This window comes from Takifugu rubripes, chromosome 1, assembly GCF_901000725.2.
Source record: "Takifugu rubripes chromosome 1, fTakRub1.2, whole genome shotgun sequence".
NCBI classification, from domain to species: domain Eukaryota; kingdom Metazoa; phylum Chordata; class Actinopteri; order Tetraodontiformes; family Tetraodontidae; genus Takifugu; species Takifugu rubripes.
The window spans coordinates 28,035,506-28,059,585 of NC_042285.1; the positions used below are offsets into that span (position 1 = coordinate 28,035,506).

At 47.5% G+C, this 24,080-nt stretch overlaps 1 protein-coding gene across 1 annotated transcript in view; it reads right to left on the reverse strand.

Moving 5' to 3' along the window:
* Positions 1-1,455: 1,455 nt before the first annotated feature.
* gli2a (GLI family zinc finger 2a) overlaps positions 1,456-24,080 on the reverse strand; it is a 55,504-nt gene continuing 32,879 nt past the window's right edge. The window contains exons 4-14 of the mRNA XM_003962136.3: positions 21,336-21,541; positions 19,193-19,393; positions 12,521-12,725; positions 11,656-11,854; positions 10,510-10,620; positions 10,052-10,192; positions 8,365-8,514; positions 7,226-7,390; positions 6,865-7,146; positions 5,656-6,019; positions 1,456-5,229 (exon numbers count right to left, since the gene is read on the reverse strand). Coding sequence (XP_003962185.2) covers positions 2,942-5,229; positions 5,656-6,019; positions 6,865-7,146; positions 7,226-7,390; positions 8,365-8,514; positions 10,052-10,192; positions 10,510-10,620; positions 11,656-11,854; positions 12,521-12,725; positions 19,193-19,393; positions 21,336-21,541 — 4,312 coding nt within the window. The 3' untranslated portion in view covers positions 1,456-2,941. The remainder of the gene's footprint in view (positions 5,230-5,655; positions 6,020-6,864; positions 7,147-7,225; positions 7,391-8,364; positions 8,515-10,051; positions 10,193-10,509; positions 10,621-11,655; positions 11,855-12,520; positions 12,726-19,192; positions 19,394-21,335; positions 21,542-24,080) is intronic.

A 24,080-nucleotide genomic window follows, 5' to 3' on the forward strand; every position in this document is an offset into this window, starting at 1 on the left:
TGGAAGCAAGTCATGAACACATGTCAGAACATGTGAATTTACCCGATGTGGGATCAAAAAACTTTATCTTATCTTATCTTGTATATTTCCACTCGATTATCTGATGTTTGGCTGCAGGAACAAATTGGCTGATGCGTCACAGCACCGCTGCAAAGACGGAAGGTTCTGGATAATGCTGCTGCTAACTAATGCTAACTAATGCTAATGACCAAAGAAGTGAAGGAGAAGTGCTGGAGTGGAAACACAAGACTATCTGTAGCTCCTTGGCTAAAGCCGCATGTACGGGGATGATTATATGATATATTTCCATATTTGCCCAAAGCTGATAGTTTATATTTGGATTCAGCAACAAAAATAGACTAAACGTTCATAAATCCGCTCTTCTGAGCGTGCACAGGTCAAAGGTGATGACCTGAATGTGGTTTGTTTCTCATTTTCTGTTGTTTAAGAAGGTCAGGGCAGATATTTAATTCCCTGTCCTCCGCAGCTGCGACTCATTAATAAAGTCTTCGTTTGCTGAGTGGGGCTCAGCTGAGGACGGCCGTCCGTCGCCACCCCCCAACCCCCCCCCAGGACTCCCCTGTTGTGTCTGGCTGCCGTCGGGCTCCACGCTGTCAACGTCACCAACAGGCAGCTGAACGGCTGATGGGGACGTTTGACGGGATGTTGGCCGACCCCGGGACAGCTGAAGCGCCTCCACGTGGACCCTGGACACCACCGCGAGACTTTGTGGGACGGGGAGACGTCAGCAGAACTTTCTGAAGCGTCCGTGTGGGTCAAGCTGTTGCCTTCTTCCACCTCTGGCTGCGTCTGTTTGGCTCCAGATCGCTGCTCGCCTTGTCTGATCGCCCCTTCAGCTTCGCTCCTCACCCAGAGGCTATTTTATCTCCTGCTCTCTTTCTAAGAGAATAAAGGATTTCAGTGGCAAAACCAATCAGCGGGCTGCACTTGCTGGCAGTCCCCGACTGAATTTCTGTCAAACCAAACTTGGGTCTCAGCACCGTGCAGCTTCTGGTGCCTCCTCCTCCTCGTCTCTGCTCTCCTGCCTTTGACTTTTCTCTCCGTCTTCTCAGACAAATCTATTTTTTATTCTTTTCATTTCCCGTCAGAGCCGTTTTCTGCCACTTCTCATTTTCAAGTCAGGTAATCTTAAGATGCATCTGTGTGTTCTGGGTTGATCCTTTAATCAGATTTATCAGACTGATGCATTAAAAACGAAGCCTCTCCCAGTTCTGAGTGACTGGGACGAATGGAAGCGTCGTTAGCATGGATGTTAGAGCTCCACTGTTAAATAGCATCTCTTTGTGGCGTCCATGGTTTAGATGGTTCTTCTATATGTCTCCTATTTTAGACGTACGGGTTTCAGGTATTGTGTAAATTGTGAAGAACGTGGTTTTAATGGTCATTACTTTATGTAACTGCAGGAGCTCCATCAAAGCGAGCCACACGGAGGGAATTTAACCAGGGAAAAACAAAAAAAAGGATAGTTTATTCGACATGTACAAAAGCTATGAACATAAACGCACACACACCCCAAACTCTCACACACAGGCTCCACGTAGGAAACGCCAACGTCAGCACACAACAGTTTCAAGGCTACTTATAAACATGATGAGCGTTACAGAGGCGAGGAACCGGAATGGCTACGTCACCATTCCGCTCAGAGACGCTTTCGCTTTCAAAGTCTGTCCCTTCCTGGACTTTCTTCAGTTCACCCAGAGACCCGGGTGGGGGTGGGGGTGGGGGGGCTCTCTGAATGTGTTAATTAGGACTGCTTCTTCTGGTGAGAACACACAGAGGTACTTGTATATTCTCTTTCAGGAGGACTCCTCACCACGTGCCAGGCGTTCCTGTATAGAAACAAACTCTTGTCCTTCCAGTCTCCCACCCTCGGGGGACGAGAACCCTCTGATTGTCAAACTCGTATAAACATATAAACATATGGATCGTCAGGCTGGTGGAGCGCACCGGCCTCAGGAGGAACCATCTCTTCATGCGTGGTGTCAAATATTACAGCAAATGTCTGCGCGTGATGGCGCCACCGTGGTGTCGCTGGGATGTTTAACCACTGTCTCATGTACACACCTGGGCGTTAGCAACTCTAGCAGCTATATGTGTAACGCTGAAGCTTCCCAACGTATAAAACCCAGCAGGACGTCACCGCGCCTTCCTTCAGAAGCCTTCCTTGATTCTCTGACCAGATTCTTCTGACAGCCTATAGATTTATATGCTGTTGTTCATTAGTCAGTCAATGCAAAATAGCCCAGTTCAAGATTTGGCTTTTGGCTGTCAAACATCACATGTGTACACGCCCCTGCCGTATATACCCCACGGATGAGGGAGGGGCTTTTCTTTAACCTGCAGCAGCAGTTAATAGCAACATTAGCAATAGCAACGGCTTTTATCCAATTTAAGAGGGTTTGTGTTATGAAATACTTTTGTCTTACTTTCAACAGCTCGTGTTTTAACATCGATGGTCTATAACATAATTTAAAGCAAATACCATAACCTATATCTATACGCTTTAGGATCGTTAAGAGAAGATATTACCCGTTATCTACATGTCCTCTTTATGTCTAATTCTGATCTATGTAGCGTGTGGAACACTTTCAGGGCGCCACTTTTTACAGATATCACGATTGCAAATACTGAACGGCATTAATTTTAAGATGTATGTATGTATACCCTGGACTATCATATACAGTATTGTATGGCTTTGTAGCAAATAGTGACAGAAACCTTAATCCTAATTATACTTAATACTACATTTTTAATGCAACATATCATCTGATGCACATATTACAAAATGTGCATATTCTACAGGACAGTAAACAAAAATATAGGATATACTCAGATTTGCATTCAATCAGTGCCTGTTTTTGGAGTCCTTATATTCCTGAATTCTTTAAGACTGGATGGACGACGTGATGTTTGATTGTTCTCAGCTCATCATGTTGAGGAACTTGCTTTCTTCAGCCAAGGCCGTGAGCATGGAATTCATGTCCCCGATGGCCATATTGCCGATTCCTGCCGGTACAGACGCGAGGGGGAGGGAGTTGCGAGGAGTCGTGAGGCGAGAGGAACTCTGGGAAAGGCTTTGGAGGAGGCCGGGACTTAAGGTGCCTGACATTAGGCTGGAATGGTCCCCATCATCTAGCATGGTGTCAAAATCAATCTGGGGGTGCTGCGGCCCGCCCGATACGCCAGTGGAGGAATCAATGGTGCTGCTGGAGACCAGGTTAACGCCTGGCGAGGCCATGTTGGCGGCACTGGTGCTGTTAGCAGGAGGCTCACTGGCACACGGGGACATTGGTGCATCAAAGGAGGGCTCAAACATGTGGATCTGACCTGTGTAGAAGACAGAATTTTCAGAGCTGCTGTTGTGAGCTGCAGGCCCACTGCGCCTCTTTGGGCTCGCCTCTGATGTCTCAGTTCCATCACAGGGGCTCAAAGCAGAGGACTTGGCGACTCTGTTTGGATGCATCATGTTAGAACCTGGATGCTGTCTCATGTTGGACTTGGGTTCTGCAGGAGGCCGAGGTTGTAACGATCCTCTTCCGCCATTGTGGATCGACTGCTGCTGCTGCTGCTGCTGCTGCGTAAGAATATTATAATTTTGCTGCAGATCCAATTGATTCACACGATAATACCCATCAGTCTGTGTCCTTCCTCTTTGCAGTTCTGAACTGGCCACGACGTTCTGTGCAGGTCTCATGCTCGTACTCCCTGATATTGAATTTGGAATAAACTCTTGGCCAAATCCCTGTTGAGGACTCATGTGCTCTCCAAAGTTGACAGGGACGTACTGCCTCTGTTGCTGCTGCTGCTGCTGCTGCTGCTGCTGCGGGGGCGCCGGGGGCTGCGAGGCGTTCAATATCCTCTGGTTGCTGTGGTTTGCATACATGGACACATTTTGACTCATAGGAACAACCTGGTGGTTGCTGCTCAGTGCTTGACCTTGTCCCTGGAAGGAACTGAAATTGTGCCTTTGCTGAACGACAGCTAGGTTCCCCCTGAGAGGATGGTGCTGCGGTTTGGAGAGCTTGGCGGTGGAGTCCACAGTGCCTGAGCTCACCTCGTTCCACTGCACCGGCATGTTGTTTTTGTTCATGTTCTCTGGAGGCGCTGAGAATGGCTGCTGGGAGTCTTGGGCAGAATGAGTCATGGTGGCGTCCACCATGGCCATCCTTCTCTGGGAATAATATGATGGTGGAGGGGCCATGCCTGTCTGGAAGCCATGATTCTGATGGTTGGAATGAAAGTCCACCTGACCCAAGTTATTAGCGGAGGGCCCAGTATTCTGCGACCTTAAGTACTGCACCATATCGTCAGGAAGCACCAAGTCATCCTCTCCATTCTGATCCGCTCCAGTCATTCCGTCCATTACCATGTTCTCCATGGCCACATTTTCAGAAATGCTAGGAGGTCTCGGAGCGAACGGGTAGCGTTGCAGATTGCCATCGGACCGGGTATACCCCTGTGTGACCAGCGACTGGTAGCGTTCGGCCGTTGAGACATTCAGAGGGTTCATGTTGTTCATGCTGTTGTAGCGCTGGAACCTGGACAAGGAGAGAGGGTCCAGCGTGGGACGACGCACTGGATCGCTGGCGCGGCGTGGGAGGTTGCCCGGCACCTCGTGGGGCATCATGCTCCTTGTGCCATATCCCATATCACTGCAGCGCCGAGGCACAGTTCCAGGAGACGGCTGGTGGAATTGATTCAACGATGCTTCCTGGGAGTCGCTATAAAGTGCCATGCGGGTCCTCAGGCTCATTCGATCCATATTAGGGAGAGGAGTGGGTGGAGCTCCACCAGTAGCGGCAGCGTACTTTGCCTTCAGACGGTAATGTTGGGCGGGCGTTAAACTGAGGAGGCTTGGGAGAGTCGCCCCTCCACCGAGTCCACCACCTCCGCACTGACTGGCCTCGCTGGAGCGGCGAGACAGATCTGTGGAGATCGGGTCATAGGAATCAGCCGAGCTGATATTATTGTGCCTGTTGGCGCCAAACTGGGATGCCTCGCTGGAGCGGCGGCTTGAATATCCTGGTGAGATACCAGAGGAGCGCCGGCTGATGGTGTAAGCCGAGCTGATGGTGCTGGTGGTGCTGTCGCGGCGCTCATTCAACTGGTTTAAAAGTGTTACTTCACATGAAGACAGGTCACCCCTGCGTTGGCCAGGGTACGAAATACTGGAGTTGCTCATCAAGGTGGAGTTCTCCAGCAGAGAACCTGCAGAGACAACGAAGCTTGTAATCAATCAATCTCAATCTTTATTTATATAGCGTCTTTTACAATCAGAATTGTTTTAAGGCACTTTCCAGAATCCCAGGGCCTGACCCCAGACAAGCAGTAATGGCACCATGACTGTGGTAGACCCAGCTGACTCTCATTATATAACACATTTGTCACAATCATTTGCACATTTACCATCAACAACCAAGTTGGAGGATAATTATTATGCTATATTACAGTATAACTCACTGGATTTGACACGTGACCAAAGGAAGAATGTTTATAATGTTTATGGACTTGCAACTCAATTAGGGATGCATATTGTGGACGTGCCTTCCTGACCTGGGTGTGTTTGTGTGCTCCCTCGAACATAAAACAGTCATGTACAGAAAATGAAAACCCAGGATCCTCATGGAGACTCACCGACTGCAGGTATGGGAGGCAGCTTCACACTGCTGCGCTGACCCTGCAGTGGTTGTGCTGCAGAGTTGACCCAGTCCGACGTCGACACCGTCTTCAGCCGTTCCTTTTTGATGTTCTCCAGCTTGATGGTGACTGTGCCAGGGTGACCCACAGCTTTCCTTAAATGAAGCCCCATCACGGCCTGCTGCCCCCCAGCAGGAACGGTGGAGTCGACCATGGGGCACTCGTCCTGCGCGCTGAGGTCTCCGAAGCTGCCCCCGCTGTGCAACGCCATCTCTACCCCGCTGTCGTTGTTGTTGGTGCTGCCGAGAGGCGAAGGCTCGCTGCTGCAGGAGGAGTGGCCGCCAGGACTGGACTGGTACGTCTGGAGGATCACAGCAGGGGGCCACTTGATGTCAACATCACACAGACTCTCTAAATAATGGTGCTGAACAGTTGTCCACTTTTCCACAGATCAATATGCAATCATGCAAAAATAAAGTTGAAATAATGAGATTCAGCAGCGAAATCTTTAGTGTATTCTTCAATATGAAATAATCACAACGGTTAAAAAATTCTGATTGTACCCAATGTTTTCGAACAACCAATGTGGGCCGATAGTTCCATAATCTCATTAATCACAGATGGGTTTGATTTATTTACAAGAAAACAATTTGATAATAGATGAGTTCTGTGAGTAACAATCCAGCACAGCAGTGACAGCAATTTAAACTGGCTAAAAATGAACTAAAGTCTTGATCACAGCTTGATGCTGGCACTATTTGTTCAACGCACGGGATGAAACATCTCACGCCTTTTAATATTAATGTCACAATGACTTTTATCTTGTTCCGACAGCGGGGCCGCTGCCAGAGATCTCGCATGCAGAAATATCTGCTTAAATGGCGGCAAGCAGCACATTTTGCAGCATGCATATTTTGACAAATGTAGCATGTAAATGTAGTCAGGTTGCGAGGGAACAAAGAAACAGTGATAGAGTGATCCAGAGATAGTGCTCACCTCAGTGAAGTCTGTCCATTAGGAAGGTTAACTTGAGAGGAGAGGTGTGTTAGGAGAGGTTCAGTGAAAGCATCTAACCTCAGGAGATGTTAGTCAAGCAGAAACCAGCCAGAAAAATCATGCAATTACACTTTTCAAGCAACATGTGCCAAAGGCTGTCGAAAGAAAAGCTTTTCTTTCAAGATGCCATGAAATTCCCGAGCAGCTCACCATGGAGTTCTCAGTCTTGATAGATTTGATCTGCAGGCAGTCCTCCATTCCTCCAGAGGTGCTGTTGGCCTCGATCTTGCCCTCCGCGCCTTTTGCTCCGTGCCTGGAGTTCGCCTCGTTCACCCCGTTGCCTTTTGGTGGCTGAGGCCTCGGAGGGACGTCGCTTCTTTGCTTCTTTGTGATGTGAGCTTCTGGTCCGTGCACCGTCTTCACGTGTTTCCTGAGCGAACTTGGATCTGTGTAGCGCTTGGTACAGCCGGGGATCTTACAGACATATGGTTTCTGGAAAGAAGGGAGATTTGAAACACTGGTTCCTGGACGCCACAGGGCATCACTAGGAGATATGGACATATCTGCATACCTCGTTAGAGTGTGTGCGGTTCTGGTGCTTGGCTCGGTCTGAGGCATTGGAGAAGGCCTTGTTGCAGCCTTCGTGTTCACACAAGTACGGTTTCTCCCCGGTGTGGGACCTGAGGTGAGTCTTGAGGTTCTCCAGACGGGAGTAAGCTTTCGAACAGCCCTCAAACTGACAGACAGACAGAGAGACAGACAGGCAGGGTGAGACAGGCTGAGTCGTTTATTGTTCGCGCTGCAGCTGGGAGAAAAACTGGGCTGTGTTTCAGCCCCCACATGAAATCTAGTGTTGGACCCATGCCCACCAACTGGGATGTGATGCACAAAAGCACAAGAGTGCTAAACTCTGGGGAAAAAGAACAATAATGTGAAATATCTAATCTAAGTGTTAGGTGTGGTAGAGCTCCTCCCCTGCCGTGCTCTTGTTAATACAAAGGGAAGTCTGTGTTTAGCCTTTGTATTTGCCTTTTCTCTACAAGCTATAATTTGGTATTCCTTCTGAGCAGTAGCTGTAAATGAAACTGGCTTTGATTTTTAAAAAGTGTCTGATGAAGAAGCTCAGGAACCGGATGCAGAAGTCAGGATCTTCCCTTAAAAGACAAGAACAAAGGGCGACGCTCTGAGATGCACAAGGGGATTCATGTGGAGAACATCCAGTGTGGTATTAATAAGGCTCCCCGGCCCCTTTTGCATGCCTGCAGATTCTAATTACGCACCCATGCCGTCAATCAGCTCTCTTAGCTCTGTCTTTTCACAAGGCATCTGTTTTAATGCATTCATGAGAGGGCTTTGAAGGCGAGCAAACAGGCCTTCGATTTGATCTTCAATACAAAAAGGGCCATGATTTATCAACACCGAAAATATCAATGAAACATGGACTTTTTTAAATCACTTTTTCTCTGAGGAAAGGACGATTACTGTGTGAATGCTAATGAGGCAAAGATCACAAGCGATGCCTTCATTCTTTTAGGTTTTCAGCCATGTATTAGTCAAGTCATGCAAAATTAATGATAGAAAATGTGGATTCGCACAGCTGGAGGAATGTTTTCATTGTACTGGCCGCACGGGGAAAGAAAGGAGGACGTGTTTCTGTCCTCATGTTACACCTGATCAAGAGTGACGAATGCAGGTCGCAGAGCTCCTTACTGTGCATTTATGAGGCTTCTCCCCGGTGTGACGTCTCATGTGGACCACCAGCATGTACTGGGCCTTGAAGGGCTTTTGCTCGCGTGAACATTCCTCCCAGCGACACACGAACTCCTTCTTCTCGCCGTGGATGTGGTCGTTGTTGATGTGCTGTGGAAAGAGTTAGAGCCGCTCGTCACTGCGCGGTAACAAAGAGATAACCTTTAAAGCGACGTGTACGTTCACGTCCGTGTCAGTCAGCCACTTCAGAGGGTTCACACACACCATGAATGACGGCGCTGGCCATTACGCTCGACAGTTATTACATGTCTGTCAACAGGACGTGGAACCTATAAAAACTCTGTGTTTTTTCAGGCTCCATGTGTTTCTCAAGGAGGAGGAACTTCCTCAGATCCCAGCCAAACTGATCAGGAAGAGTCTTTATCTTCCATTCTCCTCTGGACTGATGGAACAGGAAGTAACTGTGATGAGGGGAAGCCCGTTTCCTGTGTGATGCCCAAAACTGAACATGTGTTGGAGTTAAAATGGACAAAATCAATAGTTTAGCTCAAAAACAACGACACCGATGTTTTGGTAACCCGCCAACACCAGTCTGCTTTCCTGAGCAGGACTTTCAACCACAATTTATCAAAGTCAGATTTTGTGCCGACGTACTGCAAAACTCATCCCAGAAGCCCCACATGTAAATATTCACAGGCCCAAAGGAACCACCTCCCGAGGACGACCGAGCCCACAACGCTCCTCTTATGTGGGTGAAGCTTCTGCTGGAATCTAATCTAGGAGAAGGGAGGTTGAAAACAAGGGTCTTTTTTCAGGTTCGTCCTACTGTTAATCCTGACAGTATGGAGGTGTGTGGCAGCCAAAGGGAACAGGTGGAAAGAGTTACAAAAGAGGTGTAGACTTATACTTATTACTTAATGATCTGTTTTAAAGGGGCCAGAATTGACCAGAATTCAGACATTGAACTCAGATTTCCTGGCTATAATGTCAGGTTTTAAACCCAAATTTTATTTTTTTTATTGGAAATTGACCACGAAACATTGATTATTGCACCAGGATATTGTGTTTATGTGGTCCAGGTAAATAAATATGTGTAAACATTGTCTTTAACAACTACATCATTCTATCTTCACATGCAATTTACTTTTTCAGTAAGTTCAACAGTTGGATTTGTGCTGCTCTGTGATGACAGTCAAAGTGAAGAGAAACTGGCTGGGAAACAGGGAGGGGGGGGGGGGGCAAGAGGTTCCAGAATTCCAGAACTTCTGGCATGACGATGGATTTATGGTGGGCCCTCTGGGCTGCAGGGGTTGGGAGTGTCGTGGGGAGGGCGAGGTTAGGGGGCAGGGGTCACAGGGCTGAAGGTTGGAGGGGATGGAAGCCACAACTGCAGGGCTTTGGCTTGAAATTGGCATGAGCTGGCAGGCTCATTAACATCCCGCGTGTCAGCCCAGACAGGAAGGGATCGGTTACCGGACAGTTTTCTCAGCAGACTTAATCAGATTTAATGAGTAACAGACTGAACTTTTTAACTTGACTAAAACACACAGGTTTTTACGGCCTCTTGTTATTAACCTTCCACGAGGTAGAATTGATTGCTTTTCACAGCAGAACTGATTTTTAGGGAGGTCTTTATGGGTTATGATTGGCAAAACTCAACATTTCTCAACAATATGCCATCTCTTACATGCACCAGCTGATCCTGGGTCTCATACTCCTTGGTGCAGCCCTCCCAGTGGCAGTTGGTCTCATACACAGCTTCAGGCTCTTGCTTGCACTCATCTTTATCCAGATCTTCACTCAGGTCCAAGATCCCCCCACCGTGGTCCTGCAAGTGGACAAAAGCACTGAGCTGATTCAGCAGTCGATATGGAAATGAGGTCTTCTGTACTTTTCTGTTTTGCATATCTCTTATCTTATCAGCTTCATCCTAATGACTTGATGTTTCATCCTAATGCACAACAACACCTCTGCTCAGTGATTAAAGCTGCAATTTGTTTGCTACTTAGAATCAATTAGAGCTGCAGGTAAAGTGGTGATTACTGTCCAGATTTAAGGAATGAAGGTGCTGATAAAGAGACAGTTAGAAGTTCCTGAAGGTCAGTGTTGATCTTGAAATCATTTTCTCCAGAAAAACTTTCATACCTGCGAAGATGGAGAAATGGGCAGCAGCCCTTCTGCTTCTGTCTTAACCTTTGACCTCTTGGTGGTCAGCGGGTTGACCGTGCTGCTCACTGCTGGGTCTCCACTGGCACTCTGACAGACGGATGAAAAAGAGCCTCTGATTACTGAGATGGGTGTGATTAGAGTCCGTAACCCTTCTGTTGATTCACCCCAAACATGAAACCTCTAAATTCCACGCCGTCACCACAGAGGAATCAGGTCGTGGGCGTCAGTGATAGTGAGTCCTGGTTGCACCAGGCACCGCGCTGCGTTAGTCAGACCGGACCTGCTGCTAAGAGTGCTTTATGATCACGAAAGCCGCAAAGGAAAACTATAAAAGCAAAGGAGCGACGACCCAAACTACAGAGGAGGGGAGGGCTGCAGAGGTGGGGGCTGATGGGGAGCTTTGATCTGGGCCCGGGAACCACGTAGAGACACATCAGGCCCGTAACGGCTCTGATGGAAACACAATTAAACAAAAGAAACCAAACATAAAGCAGCTCCTGCATTTTTGAGGATATAAAGTATGTGTAGGTTTAACATTGAGATGGGGGGGGGGGGGGGTCTGCTAATCCCACCCAGATGCGACAGTGTTCCTGGGGGCCTCAGTGATTCATTCCACTGGCTGCACACCAAGACTGAAATATGGTTCTGATCACATTTGAAATGAAGTCAAAGTTTCACAAAGGAGGCGGCCGATATCAGGGCGAGGGTGATTCAGAAAGTGGGAAGTTTACAGTGGAAGTGTCGGTGGTGTGTACACAGAGCTGATAAAGAGCGGACGAGGAGACGGCCGGACCCAAGACAGATGGGACTGCGAGGACGCCTCCTGCATATTTCTGCCCTGACACGGTTTTTCCAATAAATATCTCAGTAATGAAATTTCTGGAAAGGAGACCATAGAAACTGAATGAAGTACTTTATCAACAATGTTTCTTCATAACAAGCGTTTCCTATATTAACATCTGCGGCACATCTGCTGACAGCCTGCAGTGTAGTATGAGGGCACATCCAGCCAACCGCTGGGGGTCAAACCAGTTTTCCCCTCTCATCACGTGCAAGCTCTTGGCTCCGTGCACAGGCTGCAGCGCAACGCTCCAGAGAATGGCGGCGTTTCCGTTTTCCTACCTGGTTTGCATCAGAGTTGGAGTTGTTGAGGGCGGCGGACATGGCTGAGGCAGAGAGTGGGTGTTGCCGAGTGGAAAAGGAGGAGGGCGACGGTTGAATCAGCGGAGGCGTGTGACCGAAGGCACTCAGACCCCTCTGCTGGGACAAGAGCTGCTGGTACGCTACTGGGTTGATGTGAGGGGGGAAGCCGAACGAGGGACTGATAAAGAGGAAACAAAGTATGAAAATCTTGGAACTTCTGACTGAATAAAACACTTGAGTAGCAATACTAGATGAGGAGATGATAGACGAGCAACCTGTAGCATGTAGCATGTAGCACCTAGCCTTGCTGTTTTAAGCCTTTTTTGTGCTACCAGCTCTGTCATAGTAAATCAAATGTACTGTAGAGAAAGCAAACAACTCACTAGAGCATTATAATTTGGGGATGTTGGTCTTTTATTATGACTTTATTTCCAGTGTATTTTGACTGCACATTTAGGCAACATTGTCATGCAGTTAAACACCAGTGCTTTATAGAAGCTGTTCGTAAGCATTCCGGAATCAGCTTGTGTTTTTGGAAATGTGTTCCTCGTGTTCTAAATGGCGGCAACCACAGACACAGAACGCTGTAGAAACGAGGGACACTAACAAATACCACCAGTCCTTCTAGGAATGCTGCAATGGTGCTTTGATGTGTTCCGTTATTGCTGTTGAACACTGCTAACATGGGTGTGTCTCCTTCTAGTCCACTGCTACAATAACACCAGGAACCTGGAGGCTCAAGCTTTACAACTTTGCAAAAACAACTGGAAAACCTGGAATTGTTGCAAACCACTGAACCCACATAATGTAGCATGCAGCTGGGCACCTTAGCCTCAGACTGTACCTGATTCCAGGACCCACTGAGAGGTGCCCGTAAGAGCTGCTGGCGGCTGAGCTGGAGCGAGAGTTGTTGATGTACGCGACCAGTGAGTTGGGCGAGGTGCGGATCATGGTCTGCAGGTCGATGCTGGCGTCAGACAATGGTGAGATGGACAGCGCCCTCTTCCTGCTCAGCCGGGGTGTCAGCCGCGGGCTGGAGAAACGCGATACTGCAGAAAGAGGTCCAATAAAGGGTTTAGAGAAGAGGTGAGGACCCATTTCTCCAGTGGAAGTCAGTTTGTCCCAGTTCTGCTTTGTCGTTTGTTTTGATTGTCTGGCTCCTCTGTGGGATCTGCGACTGGAACGGTGGATTCCAGATTTATTGCTGTCTACAGGCTGATCTGAGGTTTTCTAGTACCGAGACACCGATGGCTTGTGTCTGGAGGAGCTGAGGGAGTTTCTAATTGACCAGTAAAAACATGAAGTGGGTCGGACCCTTTTTCCTGCCAGAACCTCCAGCATCTAACGCTGACGTTTCTTGTCCTGCTGAATAAAAAAAACACATTTTTTTACAGACCAGTTAAGATTAAAGCTTTGACCAGTTGACCAGCGGTCAAAGCCGTAATATCTCCCCTCTATCTTGTGTATCACACACACACACACACACACGCACACACACGCACACACACACACACACACACCTTTTTATCATTCACATCCTCCTATACATAATGAATTGCTCCCTCAATCATTCTCAGTAATTACCTTGATAATAATCTCTTTCAGTCCGCCGGACTGGGCAAGTTAAATGGAGGCAATTTAAACAAATTGATCTCAGAATACAATTAAAATAAAAAGAACAAGGCAGCCTCAAAGAGATAGGCAGGGTTTGTGGCCTATTTCCCCTTATTTTCTTACCCATTTAGAAAAGAGCAGTGCACTTTCCCATGAACTGCTGGAGAAGGCCTTGTGGTTTCCACACGTACACACGGGTTGTGTTTTACTTCAATTCTGATTTCGAATCACTCGTTTGGGTCCAACAGGTGCTGCTCAGCGTGTGTGATTATGTCTCACAGCAGACATTATCGGAGGTGCGAGAGGCCGGAAACTGGTAACGAGCAGATCACAACTCACCTCAGCACACGTGGCTGCACGTCAGCTCCACGGCTGTTGGTCTGAAACTAATCTCCCAGTCTCAGGCCAAATGAAACCAGGCACCTGGGTAATCCAGCCCCAGACCAACAGCCATAAACCAGGATCTGACTTCCAAAACGGCTACAATCGGAGGGCGCCAAATCATAAAGCACGTGCGTTTGGTTAGGAGGCTCCTCGGCCCTTCTGAGGGATTTGTGAGACTGAGGTTGGAATAAACCGATGGAGATTATAGAGGAGTGTGAGACCTTGATAACAACTGCCTGGTTTTAGCTGATTTTAGTTCCCCTAGTTAGTGAAAACTGATCTAAGGGTAAAAAAATACCGGCATAATCTTCCATAAAATAAGTTGTCAGCATTTAATAGTTGTTTTGATGAATTTTAACACTTTGCAACACAAAGAAAAGGTCTAAAATTGCACACTCCCATCTTCTACTGATGACATCATGTCATGGTTTAGCAGCTCCAGCAGGCAGAGCTGGAGTTTGAGCTGGAAAATGATTACAGCTGTCTGACACTTTAGAACCTCACCAGATTATGCAGTTGTTATCTAAAGTATCGGGGGAGGCGATGGAGGAGGTGAAGGATCCGTCCGTGCGTTTGAGGAAGGACATTTGGTTCCCAAAACCCTTCGACTCAAGACTGAAGGTTTGTCTTTCCTTTTTTAGCCGTTGATGCAGTGAGGAAAGGGAAATGTGTGTATTCATGTTCCTCACATATAATACACTCCATCTAGTGGCCTGGCGCCTGCCCCGCCTCCTCCAGCCCCGCCTTTGACTTCACCTCTGAAGAATTCCCAAAACCTCCGGCAACAATACTTAAACACAACATTGAGTCTTATTGATCTGCACCAATATTACCTGCAGCTAATAAAGACTCACACAGAGAAAGAGAGGGAGAGCCAAAGCTCTCTTTATGGGTGGTGGGTATAATTGAAAGGGTGAGCAGGTTCCGGTGTGGGGGGGGAGTGAGAAAACAGATGTTGCACAGGCCGCGGTGGCACGGCAGCGTGCAGAGAGCGAATAGACGCGAGTGTGTGGCTGCGCTGTGGGCTGCTTGTAATTGTGGGCTCTGGATTTATATAGAGAGTCATAATTACAGAGTCGCCAGTGCACGTCGATACAGTAAAGCAAAAAGCATGTGTGTGATTATTTTAAGCATTTGACTGTGCTGTTGTAACCCAAATGGCTTTGCTGAAAATGAAAACACTTTAATTGGAGGGTTTTGCTAATCCACTCGCTTTCGGTCCCATTTGGTGCGAGCGCACCTCTGCCGGCAGCGCTACGGGCTGGGATGGAGCCAACCAAGGATGTCTTTTCCACTTGTCTGCGAGTCCTCCGGACCCTTCTCAACTTGTGGAGACATCACCACCGCTACAGGAAGTCTAATCATAAATAGAAGCCAACGATAAGCAGCCATCCATCCCCACACCCCCATATTTGTGAACAAACCACGTCTGGCCTAAAAATGGGCCTGAGTTTAGCGACGCCGTCTGCTCTGATCAAGACAATAAAATCCAGAAGACTGAGCACACATGCAGATTGTTGCATGTGGTTTGAATATTTATGTGAGATGATGTGATGCATGACCAGTTCTGGGAATGGGATCTAAGTGTGTGGATGACCAAGGCTAGTTAGACTATTACTGGCATGGTGTCATACAGTAGATGAGAAATGTTTGTAGGGTACGTCAGACAATGAAAACCAAACACTGTTCCGGGGTTAACAGATGTAATGGCAGAACGGAGATATTCAACTGCATTATTCAAGACAAGAAGTGGATACCTGAATAAATAACTGGATTTACAGACCAGCAGCGTCCTGCATACCCAACAATTAAGTCTTCAAACAGTCATGAAGGGCAAATCTCCAACAAACTATCCCAAAAACATAATAAATCAACCTGCACCAAAGGCCAAAAAGAGTCATTAACATTAACTTTGTAATTCCCTCTTACAAACTTACTGTGGAGCCGCAGAGCCGTCAATCACAGTTTGGGGATGAAAACTGCCAAAAATTAAAAAAAAAAAAAACCTGATGCAGAACAGGGGAGGTTTAACAAAGAACCGACATGTTCGGCTCAGTGAGGCCTGTTCAGTGTTATTCCCCTGCTGTGATTCTGGCTTTAGAATTCTTAACTGTCCTCTAATAAGCTTGAAATCAGGGTGTGTTGAAAGGGAAACCCTGTATTCCAAGCATTTGCCTCAGTGGATAATCTGCGGCTTGTCAAACCCGACCTTGTCTGGGGGACGCAGGCCTCAGTAAAGTCGGCTCTCCGAGATGGAGAGCGGGAGGCTGAGGCTGCTGGGTAAACCCCCACCACCGGCGCACCGCAGCTGGGGCCGGTGCCAGCAGGGCCCCAGGCCTCCACGTCTCCAGCCAGCGCGGACCGAGTGGGAAATGTTTATTTTCCCTGCTAAATCTCAGTAATACGAACACTGTGAATTTTATTAGCGAAGGGCGCTCGCGCAGGATCATCTATGAGCCCCCAGTGTCCATCCCAAAGCCACCGTTGTGTTTGCCAGCGTGTGTTTTTGCACACACTTCCAGCCGTGTGCTCGTGAACCAGCATATAGTTAAGTGTTTGTGTATGCAGTGTGGGGGAAGAACCCCTCCCCACTACATCGGTACACACATCTATCTCTCTCTGCTGTATTAACACTAAAATCTTTTTTATTCATGGGGGCAGGTTTACTTTGGCAGCTGCTTTTGTCGTGGGAGCTTCTGATATTTCTCTGCCCACCCAGCCCTTACATACCGACTCACTCGTACACAAACAGGCTCCTGAATGCCTCCCAGTGTGAGGCTCCACAATGTGACTTCAGTTATGTTAGTGGCAGCGAAACCCTGCTGATGCCAATCGTGTGGAAACGTGGTTGGGAATCGTGGAAGTCGTGTTTTTCGCCAGTATGAAGGATGCAAATGACAAATGACACGTGCAGGGGGTCGAGTGGGGCGAGTGGTCTCCCCAGCGCCGCTATTTGGACGCGTGTCGGAGCTTTCTGCTGCATTTGGGAGGCAGCATCTTCCATAAATGAGCTAAATTCCAAGTTCTCTGAACAGGTCAGAGACACATGTGATTCACAAACCCCCTGAACGCTGCTCCGGGATTTCATAGATGGAGTCATCTGAGCAGGAAATCTTTTCCTCATTTTAGCCAGATAAGGAGGGTGATTAATGTCTGGAAATAACGGTGGAGACAGAAGCAGCTTCACATTTCAGGGCAGCCTTCAACTGTTTGTCTACAAATCCACTCCATTATGCTGTCAACTGGGGGAGTGGAAGACCAACATTCGTGGTTTCTGGTGCTTTTCAGATGGAAAAGGCTCCTAAACTGAAGCAGCGTGGGAAAATGACCGAGCGCAGCTTCTGGTCCATTCCATGTCTCCAGAATTGGTCCAAATTTTGCAGTTCATGATCATTTTAAAGATAAACATTGCTCGAGAGTTGCTCGCTGGATGACTACAGCAAAAGATTTCATTTAAAATATGGTTATGGGGAGAAACCACCAGCTTCTCAGCTCCGTATTTCTTCTTCTCAGCATTTCTGATTAACCTGATATCTTGATTGCTGGGTCAGTGCATCCTGCCCAGGACCTCCTCCTGAAGCCCCGGCTGGACTGGGGGTTCTGTTGGCGAGTGCCTCGTAGGTCATGTCGTCTTTTCTCATAAAAATAACGCAAAACCTGCAAAAGAGCTGAGGCCCCAGGTGAGATTGAAGGCTCCCACTTCATGGCTGCCTCCACCTTAACGGCCCCCACTGCATCAGCAGCTGTAATATCATTTCAAGCTTTTTCTGGTTTGAAACAAGTTATTCTTAAAAGTTTTTGCACTAAATAGAATTAGGAATGATCTGTGACTGTGTAGCTTTTTTTTTTTTTAGTTTTGGCTGAACACATATTTTATTCTGTGCATCTAAATGTCCCAAATAAAGATTTATATAAAAGTGTTTGTATCCATTGATACTTGCACAACAGCAGCAGCTTTTTCCTGACTCAACCATAAAAACCTTCACTATCTGCAGGGGAAACATCAGTAATGGGGGGGTCATCGAGGGCTCCCAGTTTTGCGGTGGGTCTGCTGAATATTAGTGCAGAAATTGATTTTAATTCCTGTTTTCTTCTGCAGTGCCATCCAAAACTAACAGTAAGGAATGAAACGTCCTCCCCCTCCTGTAAATGAGTTCTTTGATTCGGGCCATGCCTGCCCGCGATGACCATTAGCCAGCCGCTTCGGTCAATATGGGCTCTGTACGTGTCGGCCACAGTGGAAGAGCCCCCAGACTGGCAGAGTGGCCCAAATCTACCACATCACTCCCCACAGGGTGGAACACTACATAAAAGCTGCTAAGATGGTGGCAGCAAGTGTGAATTCTGTTGAAGGAGCATGCGGAGGGGCCTGGATGTTTGAGCAAACAGCTTCGCCAAACAAATGTGGGCAAAGCAGAGCAGCGGGTCACTGAGGTGGTTAAAGGGGGGGGAGAGCGAGGTGGTCTCTGCATGGGCACCCTTCACTCGCAGCACTGCTGTGTTTGGCTAAGTGATTGGACCAATTTAGAAGATTAGACAGCGAGCCATCGTGTATCTGACCCAATCAGGGTTGGCTTTCCTACCCGAGTGTGAGGACGCATTTGTTAGCAAGCGCAGAGTCGCTGACATGCTGGAGCTTTGCTGCCATTGTTGATTAAGGTGGGGGAATTTTATTTACAACTGACTCTTTATAGTCAGCTTGCTTTATTATATTTACACTTGTACGTGGGTGGAGAGGATGAAAGGAAGAACTGCTGGAGGTCACTCAGGAGAGCGTGGCCAAGGGGAGTTTTGATATCAGGCCGACTTTCACGGACAGTTTTCCACCCTGTGCTCTCTCTATCACCCATTCATTGGGGCTGAAGGTTTCTTGGATGTGTCCTGCAGCAGAAATCCAAACGTCTGTTCTGATGCCCGTTTGCACGGCCCTCACCTTGATAGAGTTCTGTCTGGCTGAAAAGAACAGGCCGACCTCTGTGAGTCTGTGTGCAGACACGCCTCAAGTTGGGAGCTTTTCCTGCCTGTTGAAGGCGATTCAGGGTGAAGCTGCCTGGTTGCAGCCATTAACTGGCCGACCAGTGAGGTTCATCCTGCCTGCAACACAGACTCGCGGTCCGGATTCTCTTGTTTTACTGGAACTCTCTTGTAAAACTACACAGACGCACCTGAAGCACCGCCAGAATGAGACTACTAAGTTTTTTAATGAGATTTTAGCTTATAGGATCTTATTTGTAATGCAGCCTCAACCAAATGTTAATTCATAAAAGCACCACTAGCTTTGATGTGGGAAGCTCTTCCCTAGAGGGGAAGAATAGGAGCATGGGATGGACGTGTCTGCTCTTGAGAACAAAGTCCAACATGGCTGTTAAGTCTGGCTGTTACTCTGTTACCCGACATGAAAGATGTGCAGGAGTTTTACGAGCAGGCATCTTACTGTTGCACGTTGCATTACATGGCAAGTTTTGCATTTCTGCATGAAAAACTCCTCCTTCTAAGATCCAAAAGAAAACATCCTCACCATCTACAGGGCTGATGTAATCTGGCAGATGAGCCGCTGCCGCCGCAGCTGCTGCAGCTGCCGCCGCTCCGCTCTGCATCAGCAGGTCGCCGTACGGGCTTCGCTGGCTGGCCATGAGGTGGTAGTACTCAGTAGGGTTGGCTCCCGGCGGCGGAGGGGGGAGACTGAAGAGGGTACGCTCCTTCAGGTGTTCGTGGCTCACTGCAGCAAAAGCACAAGGAACAAAATGAGAAACGTTCTTGCAAAACCTGCAAGAGTTTCAAACCAGGCCAGTAACCCCAAGAGGTGAAGAGCTGGACCGATAACATCTGACGTCTGAGAGGTTATGAGAAAACATCTCAAGGGAATGATGGAGTCAGACAGAGTGGGAAGCGGGAAGGTGGGAACGGGAAGGCAAGTGAATAGAATGAAGTTGCACATTCAGAAAACATAATAGCGATGTAGAATAATCCAACACCTGCATCGGTGCAGTCATGTAAGATCACTTTACTGATCCCAGCAGGGATCAGGTAGTCCAGCCATTCCCTCAGGTAGTCCAGCATCTAGTAAGAGAGTAATCCAACCACATCCCTAAGGATTGCTTCCCAGAATATCTGACCTGATGGTGGTGAAGGTACTAGAGAAGAACATTGCTCTCATGTAACCACTAGGTTCATCCAGGTGGGAATGAGCATCTTCAACACCATTGCACTCCGGGTAAGCAAACTGAAGGGGGTCCGGGAATGTTTCACCTGCCTCACATGGCAAAGAACTAGTCTCTCCAGAGTCTTCATCAGGTAGGAAGTGGGGGCTACCAGTCTGGAATCATTCATCATGAGGTGGAAGTGTTGAACCTGTTGAAACAGTTTGAGCTGGTTGGCTCTACCACAGGCCAGGACTGTTTTTATCCTGCTCCACACGTCCCTTTGGTGTCCTTCTTCTGCAGCGTGCTCTCCACCATCCACCTGTAGTTGCTCACCTCTACAGTTCTTGCTCAGTCTGATGGAAACATGAGGGAGACTGTGGATAGTTTGCTTCCTGTGGTCCCGACCCACAGTCTCCCTCATGTTTCCATCAGACTCAGATATTGAGTTCACGCGATGACAGACTGGTACTCGCTGCCGCTGGATCCACCAGAACCTGCTAGGCCACAGCTGAGACACGTTCTTCTGCTTCCTCCATGGCTGCCACACTGTCTTACCAGGCGCCAACCATGTATCTATGTAAGTCTGGTAGTTGAATCATAGAAATTGGACTGTTTGAGTTCACAAATATGTATCTATGTGTTCCAGTGTTACACTAGTGGTTGCGATGATGTTGACGATGAAGCTCAAAAGCTAAGGTTCACGCCACTCTATCCTGGTTGCACAGATTTTATACATGTCCTGCATATACAATTTCTTTAATTTGCTGCCATAGTGAGTCATTGTCAGCATCTGCTTTACAGTACTCCCCTTCAAACACGCAGTGCTGCCAGCCATGCGTGTCAATACTGCAACACCACGCAGATCTGAGGCTCCCTACTTCTTCCAACTTGTTTTGAACAGCGGCAGCGAGTACCAGTCTGTCATCGCGTGAACTCAATAGCTTGGGGCGCCGTGTGCTCGTGCCTGTGCTAATTTCCATGGTTTCTCCAGCCCAAACAAAGCTACAAGCGAGGAGAACTCGCATTAACCGCAAAGTGTACCCATGATACACCAGCAAATCACCAACGTGTACACACACGCAAAGCACCTGAACATGCTCGATGAAAGGTGTGCCTTATGTAGGGGAACATATAAGGTGCAAGACTAATTATCACTGTTGGTTAAACAACCAACTGTGTAAACTGTGAGCTGCAGCCAGGCAGACAGAGCTGGTTTATGGTGAGCAGGATACATAAATTCTAAACCCACTCAACTCTAATCTGACTTCCTTAATGCTTTGAGACATTTTCCACATCACACTTGTGATGTATTGAACACACTGTGTGGCATAAATGAGGATTTATTGAAAGGCAGCATGTAGTTTTCTGATATCTGCATCTCCACACTGAAGAGCACTGAGAGGCTGCTTTAAAACTTTGTAATCAGTTGTTCAGGAAGCTGCGTACAGATGTTGATGAGATGTCAGAATATGAAGCATCACAGCAACGTCTACCGTAACATTCTGGTCCATATCTTACCCTCAGCGGGGCTGAGTCCCCGGGCTGCTGAGATCATCGAGAGGGTGGGGCTGCTGTGGACTGAGCGCAGGTAGTGTTCCATGTGGGGGCTCATGTAGGGATGCGGAGGGCTAAATGGTGATTCCCCTGATCCGGGGGCTGCGTGAGGTGAAAGACGGATGAGGGAAATATCTGAGATTACTGGACTTCCTGTCAGTCCTGGAGGTCTGCAAAAGAGAGTAAAAAACAGATGAGTGTGATGGTGTGAAGGACAGGGGTGTGTGAAGAAAACCTGCACGAGTTTAATTACTTGACACTAACTTATCATTGAGTGTGATCTTCACTGGTATGCTCATAAACAAGCCTCAACTTCCACAAAAGTGTCTGCCATCTCAATCCACTTACACCCTTTCCCCTCCCCAGTCCTACAGCTAATACAAAATAATCCCCTTTTGTTCCCCTTCTTTTATTAGGCCCTTAAGCTAAAGACAAGTTGAGACCCAGGGTTTTCCACTGCAAAGCTAAACCAGGAGACATATTCTGTCTGTATGTCTGATTGGGCGGGCAGATCTACAAGGTCTCCACCAAGATGTATCCTGAGGTGTATGATGAAAGCTGCCAGCTTGCTTCTCACAACTTCAAGTAGATGCCCACAACACCTTTGGGGGGAAAAAAGCCGTCTTGTCTAAGATTCTCCCAAATCCCCCAGATCGCACCAGGCTGAGCGGTAAAATAGTCAAATCTGGCAGGTAACAGGCAGCATCAGAAACAGACAAATGAGTGTTGGGCTCAATAGTCCTGAGGGACCCAGCTCAGCTAGCAGCACACCGCGTGGTTACGGTGACCTCGTATGCTCCGGTTCTGATGGAGCGACCTGTTGCACCTGTCACTGAGGGCATCAAGAAGCAGGACGACTTACAAGGCGAAGACCGAATGATCTGGTTAAAATGTAAACGAATGATAGGAAATAACTACTCTGGTTGTGTAAATAGGCAGTGATTTATTTTCTGTTTCCAGACACATTTAGCATTTTGTGTTTCTTATTCCTCTTGTGGGTCATCAGCAGAAATGTGGCTGGCTGAGCTGATCTGCTGGTTTGTCTGCATATTTCCTGATGGGAATCTTGGATGTGAGTCTGTGTCCCAAGGTCCAGGTTGTAAAGGCCAGGTGATGTAAACACATACGATAAAGAACACAATGTATTTAAGAACGTTACATATGTATAAGGAGACAGTTTGGTGTATTAAAGGGCCCTTTGAATAAGAAAAAAGTGGGTGCAGAATTGAGTAGAAAGTTGACTCCATGCACGGTCAGGAGTGCACGTAAACACCGGCCTGATACAAAGAGTATGAGTACCGTGAGTAGCTCGGTAGGTAGTGCTGTTTCCTGTCAACAACAGAACCATGTACACATCTTTCTTCCACTTTCATTTGAACATTTGAGCAGTAAAAGTGAGAAAAATGACCACACTGACACCAACGTGCACCACAACCGCTGGGCTAAAGCTGCCTTTACGACAGCCTCGCAGCAAAGGCTTTAAAGTTGACACTTTTACAGTTGAACGGGTATTTTTAACACGCATGCCTGTTTACATGTGTGGTTTTAATCCTTGGCTGTGTGCTGTGTACACATCGTGTCTGTGCACCTTACAAAGAGTTTATGGAACACAGGGAACCAAGATATTCTCTGTAAAACTCACATATTTATATTAAGTCTTAAAGGAAGTCCAAAACTATGACATTCAAGCCTCAAACAAAATACACTCACACACACAATCACACACACAACACCATAACCTAGGGGTGTCCAGGCCCTGTCCTCATAATCCAGCCAGGTTTTCTGTCTTACCAGGCAAAAAACACTTCCAAAGTGGAATCCCATGTGAAAGCTTGTGCACCGGGTAGGACAGAAATCCCAGCTGGACTGTGTCTGGGTAACCCTGCCTTAACCCTTTTAGCTTCACCTGGATTTGTTATGTATATACTAAGGCAATAAGAGACCTCTCAGAAGATAACTGATGCTAACGATGAGAACAAGGTGAGAAGGATGTCCCCCCTTCAGTACTGTCAGAACTCAGAGGATGAGGCAGTAATACAGCGAGTGAGTGTTGATTAGCTCCCTGCCTGTTCTCCCCAACAAATCTGATCAAGAGTGGATGGAACACTGCCCAGCCTGTCTCTCTTGTGGTTTGTATCTATTTCTAACACTCAGAAGCAGCAGAGAACAGAAGTGTAAAAACACACCAAAAAGACTGTAGCTAGCACAGGTTTTTTTAAATCCTGGGTCTATTCAGGTGTCAACATTTACCCACCGGCGTGGAAGTCTCTTTCAGAGGTCGACTCCCAAATGTATAACCTGCCCACATTTTAGGCCGTAGGGCTGTTTGGACCAGTGGACTGAGGAGATAAAGGGAAGTAAAACGTTTTGAATGCACTGCTCTGATATCCCCAATGAAAGGATCAAGTAGCCAGAGAAGTAGAGGTAGTTTAACATAGTTAAACCAAGAATCCTCATATGTATTGGTGAGAATGAATCGGAGCTCAAACATATTTTCTTCAGTCACTCACCACATGCAATGACTCAAAACAAGTTCTGCTGATTACCTTCCAGATGTCAGCCTCTTGACATCTGGGTCCATTTCTATTTTATTTTGGCATTAACATCTCTGAAAGACTCCAAATAGGTGCCACATTTTTAACGCTGGTCTTGCAGCCACACTGGGTGACAGTAGGTGGCTCTAGCAAGAGTGGCTCCCTTGCCAACCTA